General features: G+C 28.3%; 1 protein-coding gene across 8 annotated transcripts in view; it reads left to right on the forward strand.

Moving 5' to 3' along the window:
* Positions 1 to 18,203, forward strand: part of LOC129907536 (protein hu-li tai shao) — a 229,736-nt gene that overhangs the window by 84,034 nt on the left and 127,499 nt on the right. For all 8 annotated transcript variants that reach the window (XM_055983813.1, XM_055983812.1, XM_055983817.1 and 5 more), the window contains 2 exons: positions 1,244 to 1,367; positions 11,797 to 11,907. In XM_055983813.1, coding sequence (XP_055839788.1) covers positions 1,244 to 1,367; positions 11,797 to 11,907 — 235 coding nt within the window. The remainder of the gene's footprint in view (positions 1 to 1,243; positions 1,368 to 11,796; positions 11,908 to 18,203) is intronic.

The following is an 18,203-nucleotide window of genomic DNA, read 5'->3' on the forward strand; positions in this document are numbered from 1 at the left end:
CGCTAAAAAAATCTAACACATTTTTGAAAAAAATTTAAATGTGGTTTTATTTCATTAATACATATTTACAAAAAAAAATTGTCAAATAAACAATACTAAGTGAAAAACTGACAAAAAAATAAACACAGCACAAAATTTCGCATTACAAAAGTAAGTATACAGAGAAGAAAAAACAATGAAAATCGATGTTAAAAGTATAAATACCTTTGGGAATTAATACATTTTAGGCTACCACTAGACTTGACTCACTTGACAGCATTGATTTTAATAGGTTTTTTGCAACATATGGGGCGAATCTTACCCACTCTTCCTATAAGACTCGTTTCAACTAATCCTTTGAATGCTTTCTTACTTTTCTCAGCAAATGGTCTCACAGATGCTCAATAGTATCCAAACCGAGTGACTGGGGGGCGTTTGAATCTGGTTCTGAAAGTTTTGGAGCAAAAATTCACTCAAAAAGACCGAGTTTTCCTTAGGGTCGTACCTTTATTGAGGATAAACAATCCATCCTAGCCTAGTTATTCGACACTCTGGTGCAGGTTTGTCTATAAAATATATAAAAAAGAATACCCATCCATTGCTTCCTCAAGAAGACCAAGTAACCCACACCAAAAGCTAGCAAAAAACCCCATACCATAAACGAATCAATACCACCTTTTTGATAGGATTTTGTTACTTTTTTTATCTTTCTCCAAATTTTACCAGGTCCATCTAAGCAGTACACAAAAAAACTCTTTGTTAACATTTTCCAGAAATTTTCTTATCGTACCTAATGCATTTGGGTTCACTAAGCCTAATAATCACAATTTCTAGGAGCTCTATTTTTTTTAGATATTTTAATTTTTTCATATTTTTGGGGTAATTTCATACTATTTTTCTAGATTTTGTTATTAAAGTTTTGTTGGGAAAATTTGTTATGAAAGTAATGAATTTCGGGTCAGTAAGTAAAATAAAAATACAAAAAAAACGTAGGATTTTCTATGCCTTTTCATGTATGAATAATTTAAAAACTAGAGCTGCTAGAAAAAAAACTAATGTTTTATTTTTGGAATCAGCACCATAAATTTAGTAAGAAATGATAAACAACGGTCTAGAAAGTTTTTGTGTGTTGGGAAATGTAATTGTTTCTTACATAATAAGTAATTTTTTTTTCTATATAATAATTTTTGTGTCTGTCTTTCAATATCTGAAAACTGAAATATACAAAAATTTTAACATGTCATGTTTTTATTTTCTCTTTCAGTATTTGGAAAAAAGGGGACTGGCGCAAAGGAGGTGACCGCAGTCGATGGCTAAATTCCCCAAATGTTTACCAAAAGGTTGAAGTTTTGGAAACTGGTACACCTGATCCGAAGAAAATAACAAAGGTAGAAATTATAACCTTCGAGGATAATAATTGAATATTAAAAGAAATATAAATTTAAAGCTTCAATCAAGTAAACAAAAACCACACCTAACTTATTTACCGTAACCTTAACAAAAAAGTTCAAAAAATTGTCAAAGTTTAACATTCCAGTGTAAGAATTTTTTTCATAATTAATTTCAGCTTGGCTTCTGATAATAATTAAATAATTTTGCATAAGTGTTAGAAATAGCAATTTGTAAAAAAAAAATTCCTATAAGGTTTGCAATAGTCAAAATAAGTTAGTTGAAATGAAAAAAAAACTATATAACATTAAATATATAGTATACTTTACTTTATAGTTTGAATGTATGTATGTACAAACATATATATGAGCATTATGTGAAATCATAGGTATCTGGGATCTCTTAATATTCTATAAATCGGGATTAAGCAGAAATTTGTCTACTCTTACATTCGTGTTAGTAGCATCTAATAATATCTTTGAAATTTATATCCTTTTTAAAGTCGACTTCTGTATAAAATTCGATTTTACATAAACTGAAATCAATTGAATGTATATTGAATTTAAGTATTAATAATTTTGCTCCGATTTTGGATCAATTTTTTATTCTTCTAACAATGTCTTCAACTCTTAATAATAATTCATTTTTCATTTTTTATAGACTTTTTATTGATTAAAAATCAACTGTTTTTAAAGACAAAGACAAGAATTACAATTTTTACAATCCTTAATAGAAAATCACAGAAATATAATTGGCTATTTTCCTATTGGTAATTATCTGAAATTCAGGCTTATCCATTCTATACCGGACACCCTGTATAAAAAAAAAATAAAATTCCTATCTACTTGTGAGTTTCACTGAATTAATTTCTAGTTCAGTTTACAATGATTGTTATATAAATACACATTAATTGAGAAATTTTTGAAAAGTACTACTCTTCAGCAAAGTGTATGTATCCCGGCTTAAGAATATTTGGGGATTTCCAAAATAAATGTATGTAAATTGGTGTCGTTCATATATATGTAAGCAAGATTTTTTTTTAAATTCAATGTGTGCCCCAAGCTTCCTAAATTCACGAATCATATAACAAAAAACATTCATTATCAAAATTTAATATACAAAAGGCCCCCTCAAAGTCATATAGATTTTTTTTCGATTAGACTTTCAGAATGACGTAATGTTAATGAATTTTAATATGAATATTTTTGATTGCACAAACAGAAATATCACACAAAAAAACTTTCTATATGGTATTTTATATCCCTCTTGGACCTAAAGATTAGTAAATAGTAAAAGAGAAACTGAAACTGGAATTTTTGTTACTGATCTCACAAGTGCTTAAGCATGCTTTTTCATTTTATTTTTTGATTTTTCCTACCCTTTTTTTCGGTATCTGGGAGGGAAAGAGGCGTGGGATAATTTAATTTAATTTAATTAAAAAAAAAAAAAAACAATAAAGGACATCGAAATACATTTATTTTACTAATTAGTTTTATATGAACGTGTATCTATATTATTATGATTGTAAAATGATAATATTATGTGTTTATATCTAAATCAGGTTAAAAATATATCAATAAATATAATTAGTCCTGTGTAATTTGTATTAAAAAAGTGCAAATCGCAAGAAAACAACCAAAAATACCATAAAAATATAGAAACTATTTATTTTTTTTTATTTGCTTATTTCCTTTGTCACTATTATCAGTAGGTAATCATTTTTTAGTTGCGATATAGGTAGTATACATACAGCTGCGAGCAAAAAAATAGCAGCGCTTTGAAAAATATTTTAAATAAGAGTTAAACATTAAAAAAGCTTTGACTTTGGATATTTTTTTAAGTAATACTCCTTAAGTTTCATTGAAATTTAATTTTGAATAAAAATGGAATTTAATTTATTTCTAATAAGCTAAGAAAAAATCCAAAAGCTAAAAAAACCTCAAATAAAAGCGAGCAAAATAATAGCAGTGATTTTCTTTTTCTAATAAAACAAGGGTGAAAAAGTTTAACTAAACGGTATTTTATTAGAAAAAAGGTAGTATTTGCTCCTATGACCGTTATTTTTCATTATCGCTTCGCAACGACCTTCCATGAAGTCGCAAAGTCCCTGAGATCTTTGAGGTGTTATAGATCACCAAACCTGCTCAAAAACGGTTCATAACTCCCTTTATTTTAAGTTTTGAAAAAGAAAATCACTGCTATTATTTTGCTCGCTTTTATTTGAGGTTTTTTTAGCTTTTGGATTATTTCTTAGCTTATTAGAAATAAATTAAATTCCATTCTTATTCAAAATTAAATTTCAATGAAACTTAAGGAGTATTACTTAAAAAAATATCCAAAATCAAAGCTTTTTTAATGTTTAACGCTTTATTTAAAATATTTTTCAAAGCGCTGCTATTTTTTTGCTCGCCACTGTATATCAAGTTATGCGTTCGTAAAAAAAGTTGAGATAACAATCAAACACGACATTACGATGACAGAGAATGCGAAAAAGGGGGTCTCGAAAGTCCGTCTGTCATTTTGTCAGGATGTCTGTCGGTCTGTATAAAGAGCTACATCCTAAACGACTGGGCCGATCCACTTCAAATTTGGTATGTAGCAGTTTTTGGATCCTGTACAGAGGTCTTTTTGGAGATAAATTTTTTGGACCAAAAATAACGGTACCTGTCATATACCAATTTTGGAAAAGGGCCATTCCGCTAGAGACGATCTCCGTCATAATTTCTAAATTTCAATATTTGTTATTTTTTTGTAATAATAACATGTAAAAACTGTATTTAATAAATACATGCCAAATTTAACAGAAACATTTTGTATTTTTTTCCGCTGGGGAAGGCTTTAATGCAAAAGAGTCGGTACGAACTGCTAATATCATGGCTGGTAATACAGGCTCAAAATTTCCATTACCGACAGCTTCAGGTTAAACTTACTTGTTAGACATGTGGTGGCACATGTTAGGTATTTATTTGTATACAAGAAAATAATATTTTGTTCGTGTATTCCTTACCGTTACTTAATTTCGGTTGCCTTTTAAACGTGTTGCACCCGCGATAGCTTCGAATTGAAATTCCTCTTTGTATTTTTTCATTGTATTCTTTTTCTTTTTTATTTTTTATGTTTTCAGATTATTGATTTAATGTTATTCGATATATGTAAGTAAAAGATCAAAAGTGTTTGAAAATTAACAGAATTTTATATTTTTGTACTTAGATCTAGGTAGGGCCGATTTTGTTGCACCCGCGATCGCACTTTTAACCCTTCCTATTGACCATTTACTTATTTAATTTAAATTTTATAGCTAAATCAAAAAGAAACAAGTTTAAATGTACGCTTTCAAGTTAAAGTTTAATTAAAATTTCTTTGTATTTGTATGTAAATAAGCTTCGAATGAGTATAAATGTTGCACCCTTGATAATGGAATTGCCCAAAAGTTTAATTTTTCTCAAAAAAACGGCTCCTACGATTTTATTTAAATAAACATCTATCTTTTGATGAATTTTTTTTCATCATTATTAATGGTACCTGCCATAGAACCATAAAAACCAGGTGTAATTTGAATGATTTTTTTATGCAAAGACTTTGTATGTCTTTTGTATAATTTTTGGATTAAAAAAAATTAAAATTTTTTTTTTTTTGAAAAACAAAAAATTTTTTTTTTCAAGAAAACAAAATAATTTTTTTTTTTCAAAAAATTATTTTTTTTAACGGCTCTAAAGATTTTTAAAAGTTTTTTTCTAAAAATGAATTTAATAAAAAAATCAAATTGCATACTTGTTTTGGAGCTTAATTTGATTTCAGATGTTATTTCACTCTTTTGGAAATCGAATTTTTAATTTTTTGTTGATTATATTTTTGATATACATACATACGGTCACCCCCTCTTTTAGCAGTCAGATGCACAAATCTGACTCTTAATCTCGCAAGTAGAAAAGAGCTTTGATCTAGATTTAGCGTAGGAGATTTAAATGGTGCACTGGCATGAGATGAATTATAAGAAGATTTATTTTGACAGTTCAACAAAAATCCGATTGGGATTTTAATACTTCTGGATGAAAAAAAAAAACCTACTTATAGTGATTTTCAGCTATGTAAAGTGATTATTTTAACTGCACCTTAAATCTACATATCGTCGGTGAAACCAGAAAACCGTGTAACTCCAAATTTTCTGAAAATTAGATTTGAATGCCATCTGTTAGATAAACCTATTTTTTACCGTTCCTTAAACTCAGAATCCCCTTAAAGTTCATAGTTTTTATTTTATTAGCAAATTAGAAAATGAAAACTCTTACAAATGCCTTCAAAACAAATATGTTTTTTTGCTCTCCTATAATGGAGTTACACAGTTTTTTGGTTTCACCGACGATATATGTATTAAATTTATTTAACGCAAAAAGTTTCCAATATTTCGCGAAAACGTGATAAGATTACAAAATAATTAAAATTTTCCGTTTTTACATTTTTTTTCATCAGTCAAAGAAAAAAAGAAAATTAGTTCGTTCACATTTCCAAAATCGGTATATTTGGGAATGTTTGCTTTGTTCACTTTCGATTTAGAGGAGATTTATTCTAAATCCTGTTTTGAGGAGATTTATATTCGTATGGTAAATGACATGATTTCGAGGAGATTTTGCGTAAATCGCACCAATCGATAAAAAAATGGGAAGAAAAAAGATGATTTTAGTCACTCTTACTTGAATTTCCCTCTTACTTCAACAAATTAAGGTGTCCCGTGGAAATTCCACTTGGAGGGAGTCGACTGTATTTTAAACCTGATTTAGATATAAACACATATTATAATGATTTTACAATCATAATATTGATATTGTTAATTCGTTAAACAAATGTTTTTCGAGGTCATATTTGTTTTTTCTTCGTGAAACTACATTGAACGTCAAATAAAAAAAAAACTATATCACTTTGAGCTATTTCCCAAGTGTCAATAAGTTCGAGAATCGCAATTTTATGGGATTTTTTTCCCGGGGAAAAAGAATTACACTGGAAGAGAGTTTTCCTATCGCGATCTGCCACGTACTTTTTTCTACCGAAAAAATCTTACTAATATTCAAATGCTTTAATCATTTTAGAAATTAATTTGAGATTAACAACAAACTCCTAGCCCGCACAAACTTTGTTAGGTGTCGGAGTGGTTAAGGAGTTCGATTGATAAATTTGATTGATTCACGTGGGTTCGAATCCTGTTTTCGTCAAATAGTTCTTTTTCAAAATTAATTGGTCTGCAAAATTTATCTTTTTTTCTCTTTCAAATAATATAAAAAATATAAATAAAAAAATAAAAATTTGATAAAAAACTAGAAGGCATAGAAACATATAGTTTTTAGTGTTTGATAGGAAATCAGTTGGGGCAATTTTCTGTATCACTCATTTTTGCATTTAAATTCACCGTCTAGACAAATTTATTTTTCATCGTGTTTTTTAAAAGTTTTTTCCCCTAATTTTAACTTTAAAATCGGTTATTTCATAAACGATTAATTAAAATATTTTGACTTAAAATTTAAGATTAATTGTACAGTTTGAGTTTTAAAAAAAATGTATCACTCGTAACTGTAAGTGTTGCCGTTGTTTTTAAATATTTTTTTTTATTTTAAGTCATTTTTTTTAGAAAATTGCGTCTTTCCACTCACCTAATAAGGACTTATACTGGCCAGAACCGGCTTTAATTGCACAGTTCTTCTTAAAATCGCTTAGATACACACATATGTATATGTATAAATTTCGACTTTACGGAATAAAGTTTAATGCAAGTAAACTGCACACCTTAAAGTTAGTCTGGCAGGCACTTGTGCAATGTGCACCTCAAAAAAGTCTGGCGAAAATTTCTCGATGGATAAACTAAATGCTATAAAAATTTCAACCTTACAAGACCAACTTTTTTTTAAATTTTATGATGTGCACCGCTGAGGCCTTACAAAAGCTACCTTAGTCAAATGTGCTACTAGCTCTCCTACTATTATTAATCAATTAATTTCTCTAGAAAATTATCAAAGTTAGTGGTTTTATTATGTTTATGCTTTAAACTCACTCTATGTGATTGGTAATTATTCAAATAGGCACGATTTCGAAAAAAAAAGCTTTATGTATACCATAAAAGCTGTCCATATTTTCTGAACTCTTTCCCAGAAATTGTCTTTATTTCAATTTTTTTTAATGATACTTGCACAAATTGTCAGAGGATGTTAAGTCCAGTAACTGTACCGGAAAAAACATAACATTAATTTTGTTACATTAAAAAAAAGTCTTTTGAAACATTTGCAGTATACCTTGGAACATTATCCTTTTGGAAGATCCACCGAAAAGGCATATTATTCTTGGCATACGGCAACAATGACAATCTTCATTATGTTTCCGTAAAACTCGACGGAAATAGTTATTTTCATTCAATAAAAAGGTCCCACTACAGACCAAGAAAAACACGGCATTTAATTAAATACTAATGTGACTACATTTCCGTTTAATTTTAAATGATACAGTATTTTTTCAAATTAATTACTTATTTTAGAAAATTTGTCAATTTTTTCTTTAACAATGAGTCTATTCAAATGAACTAATTCACACAAATATTTTGGACTAATAGCCATGTTTCATAAGAATACGATGATACTATTTAAAAATATTGTTTTTTATAATTTTACCTATCCGAGGCTGCACACATTGAATTTAGGAGAACAACCTTCAAAAAACAAAATAAGCATAAGTAATCCAATATATGTAATATGTATTATTGTTATGATTAATAAAATTGAACCAAAATCAACATTTTTTTAACTAAGCCTATGGAAAAATTTAGTCAACGTATTATAATTAATTAATAAAAGGTCTACGATCTACGTCATTTAGGTAGGTCCATTTGGTCTACTGCACTTGTGAAGCTTATAAAATACATGTACCGTGTCTGCCAGGGTTTGTTCGGCTTGAAATGTTTTTCTGGTTAAAGAAAATCTAAAGGCCCTAAGTGACCTACCAACTTTTCTAAAAATATGCGCAATATGTAGGCAGGATTTTTCTTTGCTCATATTTTCAATTCGTTGTTCCAGCCAAAAATCCTTCCTATCTTTCTTACTAGTGCCGTGTAGTAATTATTTAAAACACTTAAGATCTTACAGATATGTATGTAGTTAATAAAATTATAAAAAAAGCTTATTTAAACATACATATTCAGCTTTATTTATTAGATTTAACTAAACAGCTCTAAACGGTTGCATAGTTATACAATACATAAAGTTTTATGTAGCCTTTATGCAACGTTACATAAATTTCTATTTCTTAGCCATTTAAGTTATGCTAGGTTAACCTTAAACCACTCTTTTATCACGCACTAAAAACTATATCTACGCTTTTTGATGTTACCAATTAAATTATTGTATAGTTTTTAGTAGAGATGCCGCGAACATTCGGCCACTATTCGGTATTCGGCCTATTTTTCTGGTATTCGGTATTCGGCCGAATACCGATTACCAAATGGAGACGAAAAAAGACAAATTATAATATATGTGTTTTATTAAAAATTGTAATTTTAGTACTTATAATCTCCTAAAGGCAAGTTGTGGTGAATGAAAACTATTTGTTGGTAGTAAAAGATTACGTTTATCTTCGTAGACTATTCCTGCTTCGAAAAATAGTCTTTCGCTGTAAGCACTTTTCCCAGGAGAAGAAAATTAGACTTTAGCAAATGTTGTTAAAATATGAAATTTTGTAGTATGTGTTGACCACCACTTGTATGGGTCGATCTTGGCGAACAGTTCCATGTATAATTCGATTTTAGATGTCTACCCTTGCAGTAGTAAGTAGTGTGTTCAGACATTTATCTTAAAAGTAGTTCAGTTATTCATCGTTACAATACGATGTTGTTGGGAATTTTTTAAACCACATCTATTCTTGAGACAAAGTATAAAATTTTTGAAATTGCCAACGTTTTTTTCTGAGTGTCCTTGGCCGAATATTCAGTATTCGGCCGAGGAGCGTGGCCGAATATTCGGAATTCGGTATTCGGCCAAATCAATGTTCGCGGCATCTCTAGTTTTTAGTGCGTGATAAAAGCGTATTTTTATTTTTTGTAAACTATATATTTTGTTTTTTACTTTTTAGTCTTATCATGATTGAAAGATGGTTCAATTCGACTTGGGTTGCATTAGCCTACAAAGCCCCTCTCTTTGGCCCGTACCTGCAGGTCTAAAAATGATTTTGGGTGTTTCGACCCCCCAATGCCCTTCCCCAGGGTTTGGACCACTAAAATATTGTGTTGTCATTCGAACTACACATACATACAAAAGCTTAAATTCGAAACGAACTTAGCATACGGAAGTATGCTAAAATTGATTCGGGGTGTTTCAACCCCCCAATGCCCCTCCCCAGGGTCCGGACCACTAAAATGTAGTGTTGTCGTCTGAACTTCATATATACGGGTAAAAAGTTTCAGTTCGATGCGATAATTGGAAGTATGCTAAATTAATTTTTTTTTAAATCGTAATTCATATAAAAAAAATTCAAAGAGCTATTATAATTGTAATCAACACAATTAAACAGCTGATTTGCTCTAAAAAAAGAAAAAGTAAAAAAAGGAAAGAAAAGGTCAATGAACTAGGTTGTTATACTGGAATACCGAAACAAAATGAAAATTTAAACGATTAAAACAAATAGGTCACACTCACAGTTTAATTTAGTATTCGAGTTGTAAGAAACTGGTGTGTAAAATAATAACGAAAAACCCCCAAAAACAATTTCGGACTTAAGTTGTTTTAGCAAGGAATAGCATATGTGGTATATAATTTAACCAATATAATCTCTTACGAATTTTGTAATGGCTTATTGAAAATTATTCTTAAAAAAATATTTATTTACATGTGACATGCATTTTTTTTGCATGTTTCATTATTTTAAGGTCCATAATCATATTTTCTATCATTCTTATTTGGGTTGGGTCACCAACCGTTTCAACAAAAAGAAATCCATTTTGAAAGTTTAACTAAGTACCAATTCAAAAGCGGAAAAAATTTTAATTTAAAAAATCAATAAATTTCCTTAGAAACAAAATAAAAATTTCCAGCCGGGAAAATTTTGTTTATTTTGTTTCTTGAAAAATAAAGTTATTTTTTGTCAAGTGATTTTTTTATTTTAAACAAATATAATGAAAACGGAGACCCTAAAGGGGTCAAAAATGGTTCTATGAACTGCAAAAATTCTTGCTTCGGCAAGTTTCAACAAAGAATTGTGTGCATTGAAATGACGTAGGTTTGACGATTTTTCTGTCTTGGCCTTTATTTATTTTATTCATACTTAATAAATTTTGTAAGACGTAATTTTGTCAGGTCTAAATAATCCGTATAACACAAATTAATATTTGTACGAATTTATATAAAAACACAAGTTTTGAAAAGCAAATTATTAAATAAATAAATAAATACCTATGCAATAAAATGACTGTCTCAACCATTTATTTATATATGTATGTTAAATTTTCTTTTCGTTTCAACTCTAAAGAAAGATAATTTTGTGCCAGTAAAATTATTTACTTATGGATTGTTATTTTGTATTTATTAAAACTGAAAGAAAAAGGAGAAAATATTTTTTGAACTACAATAAATTTTCCATACAAAAATCTGAAAAGTGTAGCGACAATGGTTAAAACTCTGTCTTTCTTACGTTTTTGTTTGTATTTCCTATTGGTAGTATAATTTGATTGATTACGTTTTGTTTAATCATGAGCATTTTTACTTACTCATTTTTTTTTCTTTTAGAGAATGTTGCAAAAAGAAAATGAAATCTCATCAGTACGTCCATAGGCACAAAATTATTTTTTTTTGTGTATATAAGTAAATAAATTATAACATTAAACCCCTTGCACATGAGAGCTACCAACGAATGAGCGAAAGAACGAACAAATTGACACAGTAGCAAGCTAACTAATGATTAATTTTTCAAAAAAAATTACATTTTTATTTTTTAAAGAAGTAAAATAGGAAACCATTTGTTCGTACGAACAAATTTTAATTCGTGACGACCAATTTCTTTTTTCATATTTTTCTTATTTACGAAATTAAAATGTATTTTTTTTAATTAAAAATTAGTTAGCTTACAGTTTTTGTTAAAAAAAATACTTAAGAAATGCATTACATTTTCGTTTCGTTCATTCGCTCATTCGTTAGTTGTTCTCATGTGCAAGGGTATTAATACATTGTTTTTATTTTATTGTTTGGTTTTATTTTTTTAATTAACTCCTGTAGTGTAAGAAATATAAATAAATCATAAATTGTCGCTAGTAACTTTTTTGTTATAATATTGCTCGTAAATTAAGCAAAAAATATTTTCTTTTTTCTTTCATATTGAATCGTTCCTCTTATGTCGCTTATTCGGGTCAACATGGTTACTATTTTCTATTTAACCATATCTTAAATGAAATTTCTGAAATTAAAGTGGGTAGCGGATGGCTCACCAACGCATTCCACTCCAGTTCGGATTGAAGGTGCTCTACAATTTGTACCAACTGGAACTAATTCAAAAGAGTTCAAAAAAGTGCAACAACAGGTAAGAGTAATAGGAAAACTTCCTTTGAAATTCAAGGTTTGTATTAAGGATAACGATTACGTTTTATGATAATCGTTTTTTAAGTATAGTTACTTTAGGTTTTATTTTCGTTCTTTTTATTAAGAAAAGAAAAAAACAGACTTATAAATTCAATTATTTTGACTTTGAAAGGTATTATATATTTCTTGACAACTTTGAAAGATCAACTGCTTAATACCAACTACAGAAAGTACCAGCATTTTTATCATCGTAAATTAATACAATTTATTGTATCCATTGCAGTATTTTTTTATGTACAAAGCGTATAATTCCTGAGTGTTAAAGGAAGAACCATCACTTTTAATCCGTTACGCAAAGTTACCCATGCAGTGGGAAAGCAAAGAATTTGTTATCCATTTAAAATTTCCGGATCCCAATGTTATCTGTGTTATACAGGGTGATTCACCAGCATTGTGCTCAAAATCTAGAGCGTGCAGGTTGGATTGAAACAAGAAAAAAATCCTGTGGAAGGGGTTCGTCCGTTTAGCCGGGAGTGGCAATTTTCTAATTTAAAAATCAACAGTGCTTACTTGTATGTACAGCCAAAAAAAAAAGGATCTGATTGAATAACTAAAAAGTACTATAATAACACTGCTACAAAAGAAAAAAAAATTAAATACACCCGACAAGTAACATAATGTAGACTGTTTATATGGGCGAATAATGCATGAAAATATTTTTGTTATATTTTTGGAACCCTCCATTTTTTTACTTGCGATATATGTAGATACTATGGGTGCTTTCATAATTGCATGGTTGCTTTGTTTACATGCGGTCATTTGCGATCAGACTAATGTCAGAAAAACTATTTGCGCATGTATTTTACTTTGAATTTATGAACACTTTTTCTGATTTGCGTCATTTGTCAAATTTTTTAAGTTGCAATTTAGCCTCTTCTCCAAAATAACAATTTATTATCTTAATTCCATCCTTTAAGAAAAAAAACTTTTTTTTTAAACATTTCTGTCAATATTTACAAATTTATTATATCCAAGAAATTCGCGGCTATTTTTGTTATTTTGACTTGAACTTTGAATTTCCAATTAATATTTTGACAGAATTGAGAAACAAAGAAAAGCTGTATCATCTTTTACGACATGTTTCTTCTTTCTTTAAGTTTAAATTCATTGCGCATGAGAATTTTTTCATTTGCGCTGCAAATATTTGCGTTTTGCATTTATGAACACCTGACATTTGTCATTTCGTTAATAAAAGCTTTGTATTCGTCAGACTTGCGCAACCATGCATTTATGAAAGCACCCTATATATCTATCAATTTATGCATTCGTGCAAAAAAAAGCTGAGATAACATTTTTCCATGGTATTACGATGGTAGAGAATGCCAAAAAAGGGGGTCCCGGAAGTCCGTCTGTCTGTCTGTATAAGGAGCTACAGGCTAAACGGATGCACCGACTGACTTCAAACTTGGTATTCAGCATTTTTCGGAGACTCTCCAGAGGTGTTTTTGGAATTAATTTTTTTTGGACCAAAAATAACGTTACTCATGTACCGATTTGACTAAAATTGAAATTGCTCAAAAACGGCTCCAACGATTTTGTTTAAAAAACTTAAATGTAAGTTTTAAGACAAGATCTATCTTTAAATGAATTTTTTTTTTTGAAAATCATTAACGGTACCTGCCAGAGAACCGTTTTTTTTTAAATCCAATATTCTCCGAAACGGCTTAATCGATTTCAACGAAACTTTTTGTGTAGAACCATTTATATAATTTTAATATAAGTCAAAAATAAAATTTCGAAAAAAATAATTTTTGAAAAATCAAATTTTCGTTGTTTTTAGATGTTGATTAGTGATTTCTTCAAAATGGCATACCAATTTTATTTAAAAACTTTTTTTCCAAAAAATGATTTATAAAAAATTAGTTTAAAAAAAAAACGGCTCTAACGATTTCGAATTTTTTTTTGCTAAAAATGGATCTTAATATATCAATCAAAACTGCATACTTGTTTTGGAGGGCAATTTGATTTCTGATTTTATTTTATTTTATTTAAAAAAAAAAAACGAATTTTATGTTTTTTTAATTTTTTTTTTTTGTTTAAAACGAATTTTATGTTTTTAAAAATTTTTTTTAACCTACATATAAGTTTCTACATTTCCCAAATTTCTATGTAAAAAGTCTTTAAAATTTAAGCAACTTGAACACTAAGGCCCCTTTGCTCATACGGATCATAAATTTAAATCATAGCTAGGTCGAACATAGCTCTTATGTTTTACTTAGTTTATTCCAAGTTGCTAAAAAATATTTATGTTCAACCTATCAATGATTTATTTTCTTGCGAGGAATCCCTGAGATTTTAAATTCAAATTAATTTTAAATTAAATTATTTTTCATGTGTTTTGAATTTTCTTTTAGTAAATATAATAAATTTGGTTAAATATTGAAGTAAGTCGTAAAGGTTCTTCAATTTTTTTTTTGGAAAAAAGATCAATATAACAAAATAATACAAATTTGACGCAAGGCAAAAAATAAATCTGTCACATAAGGCTTAAGGAATGAAATAGGTTGGATGAAATGTCAAAACTATGAGCTCCAAAAACAACCTGAAAAAAGTGCATTATATGGATGTTTAATATGGAAAATATGTTTGGATGTAAGTTAAAAATAATTTTAAATAATCTATACTGCGCTATTTTGCACCCAATGTCATTTTCAACACATGTTCCCCATTAATTTCTTAATAAAATTTGCTTAGGTAGAACATAAACTGCTTGGGTTCTACTATTTCTTCCCCCTAAGCTATGTTTAACTTAGAGGAATTTAAAACACAGGGGCCCTTTTTCGTATTACGAAACGAGAGGCAAAACAACGATACCCAGGACAACGATATTCACGACATAGAGCGATTTAGTACAACGATAATGCATGGTTGAAAATATTGCCAGATAAAAATGAAAAAACAATTTTTTTTCAAGCGTACCAACTTCACGCCAATGATAAGCTGTCAAAAAATAAGTAGATAAACAAAATCTTCAGTGGCAAACAAATTTTCTTTTACTTTTCTTGTGCTATTTAATAATATTTTTTATTCAAAAACTTAATAAAATTGACTTTATGGACATATTTTGTGATTTTCACTATTTATTTTATAAGTTTAAAAAAGAAAATTATCTTTCCGAGAACTTTATCTCTGCCATTGTTAATTGGACATGAAGATTGAGATCAATTGTTTGTTTTATCGTTTTGTTGTGTTGTGGTGTTTTAATAACACTGTGCAAGTTTTTTGAAAAAAATTTTTGAGACAGGTGCGCGATTAACTGTTTCGCCCTATTTCGGACCCGAGAAATCGATTGGCGTCATTAGTTTTTCGATTTGTCGGTACGACTTCGAACAAATTTTTTTTGAAAGTTTTTTCAATTATTTTGAGAATTTTCCACTGTTTTTAGTCATTTTTCAACCAAAAACAATTTTTATATTGCTATTAATTCTGCTCAAACGTTATTTGCTACCAGTAGAAAGACATTATAAACAATTTTGAACAATTTATTTGAAAGTTTAGTGATTTTTTTTTTAAAAATTGAAAAAATCGAAATTGTTTACATTGTTTATCGTTTTTTCGCTGTTTTTGTTCTCTTTTGCACAAATACATTGCATGTTTTCCATTAAAAATTGATTTAACTGTTAATTTAGTGTTGGTTAAACTTCGACAGTCTATCGATAGCATCGATAGCAAAAAAAATATCGAGTATATCGATACTTCACAAAACTATCGATAGTTTCAATACTTTAAAATTATTTTACCACAAGGCTACCGATATTATCGATAGTTTTTTCTTAAAACTATAGACAGTTTTTTCTTAAAACTATCGATAATGGAAGCTATCGATATCTACCAAACACTATGTTAATTCGTTGTTTACATCCAATGTCAAACGAAAACTTAACTTTTAATTCAAATTGTGTTTAATTAATTTCAAAGCTATTTTTTTTATGAGAAATTGTACGAGTGGTTTTAAAACTTTTTGGTAAGTATGAAAAATATTTCAATTTAAAAGTTATAAGAGACGTCGAATGGGCACCAAGCATTATTAAGTTAAGTTTTAAGTTTGACATTGGATGTAAACAACGAATTAACATAGTGTTTGATAGATATCGATAGTTTCCATTATCGATAGTTTTAAGAAAAAACTATCGATAATATCGGTAGCCTTGTTTCAGCAAATGGGCCTAAGAGCAAGTTCGTGCGAAACAGTCGTGCATTTTATTTTTATTTACAAAAAACCATTTAAAAACGATGTAATCTATCAATATCTCAGTCATTTTTTTTACAATTCTCAATATGTTATATGTTTTTGGAAAGGGAGTTTGTAGACCTTTTAAATGATGTATATAAGTCTATTGTTTAAAGAAATAAAGTGTATGTTTTTATCCCATACATCTTGAAAAAGTGATTTTTTCCTCAATTTTTTCAACTTTACCCATTTTTTATTGGACAATAAAATAACAAACAAAAAAATAAAGTTAGGTTATATTCTGAAACAATATATGTTTATTTACAAATTGATGTATTGTTTTGTTGAATTTGACCAAAACTGCGGAATCTCCACTACTTTTTCTTAACTAGAAAATAAGGCATATCATGATGTGAATTGCAAAGTGCTCGTTATTTTTATAATTTTAATAATTATAATTTGTATGCTCCTCAGATCTTATATGGAAATAAACTAAAAAAAATATTCCCCAAGTTTCAAGTCTCTAACTTAATTCTAACCCGTGCCGCCAAGCGGTTGAAGTTTGTTATAGGAATAACATGGGGTTTCTTGGACCTTGTTCGATCAATTTTAAATTCCAGCGAAACCATTTTAAATTTTACAGACTCAAACTTTATAAATGTACATAGCTGTCATGTGAACATTTTTCAGATTTTTAATTGTTATAATTTTAGAGATTTAGCTTGGTAGAAAAAATCATTTTTTTCAGACTTTTTCAAAAAATCGCTTTTTACATGAATGAAAAAAAAATGCAAAAATATGATTTTTTTATTTTTTATTTTTATCTTTTACAAAAATGGTTGGATTTTAACAAAACTTATTTAAAACTTACTTTGTTATGTTTTCTATCTATTTAAACTGTTTTTTGAGCAAAAAGTTAATTTTTGGATTTTTGACGAATTTAATTTGAAAAAATAATTTGAATAAAAAGTTACCGAAAAATTTTTGATTTTTGAAAAGTTTGGAATGAAATAATTTAGATTAAAACCTTTAATTAAAGATTGTGTGGAAAAACTATACTTTTGTTTTATAAAATATTTAGAAAATTGAAAAAAAAAACACCGAAATGACAGTAATATTGGCGAGAAATAATTTTCCGTAGAAACCAAATTATTATACTTTTCTTTGTCCTTTGTCCTTCTCAATTTGAATCTAGCATAAGAATAACTCAAACGTGCAAAGTTTTTGAGATATTGAATTTTGAACGTCCAAAACACTATTTTTGTGATGTTTTGAAATGGTAATATGTCAAAATGTGATAGAATTTTTTTGACTTCGGAATCGATCTCAGCGCACAAAAAAAACATTAGAAAAACATACTTTGATTTCTATAAAAAAAAATTTTTGACTAGCGCAGAAAAAATCGAATGCCTTGTTCGATTTTTTTGTTTTTTTTCAATTTTCTTCAATTTTCACAATTTTCTAAAACAAAAGTATAGTTTTTCCACACAAATAATTTGGTTTCGGTGGGAAATTATTTCTCGCCAATATTACTGTCATTTACGGAAAAATCAATCTTTAAAATCATTTTTTTTTCTTCAATTTTCTCAATATTTTCTTAAACAAAAGTATAGTGTTTCCACAAAATCTAAAAATGTAATTGCATTCCAAACTTTTCAAAAATCAAAAATTGTTTCGATAACTTTTTTGATTGAAAAAGAGCCTATTTTTTCAAATAAAATTCGACAAAAATTCAAAAATTAACTTTTTGCTCAAAAAACAGTTTAAATAGATAGAAAACATAACAAAGTAATTTTGTAAAAATCCAACCACTTTTGTAAAAGATAAAAATAAAAAAATCGTATTTTTTTTCAATATTTTTGAGGTTATATAAAAAAAATGGTTTGAGTAAAGTTGTAGATATTTATAATTATCTACAACTTTTGCTTATAATTTTTTTTCGATAGTAGGTCTACTTTTGACAGAAATCGTAAGAAACCACGATTTTTGACACCCACCCCACTTTTTCGTCCACCCACCCCCTTTCCCCCAATTTGTTTGTGGTTTATTTTTCCCCTTTCATATAC

Source organism: Episyrphus balteatus, chromosome 1 (assembly GCF_945859705.1).
Source record: "Episyrphus balteatus chromosome 1, idEpiBalt1.1, whole genome shotgun sequence".
NCBI lineage: Eukaryota > Metazoa > Arthropoda > Insecta > Diptera > Syrphidae > Episyrphus > Episyrphus balteatus.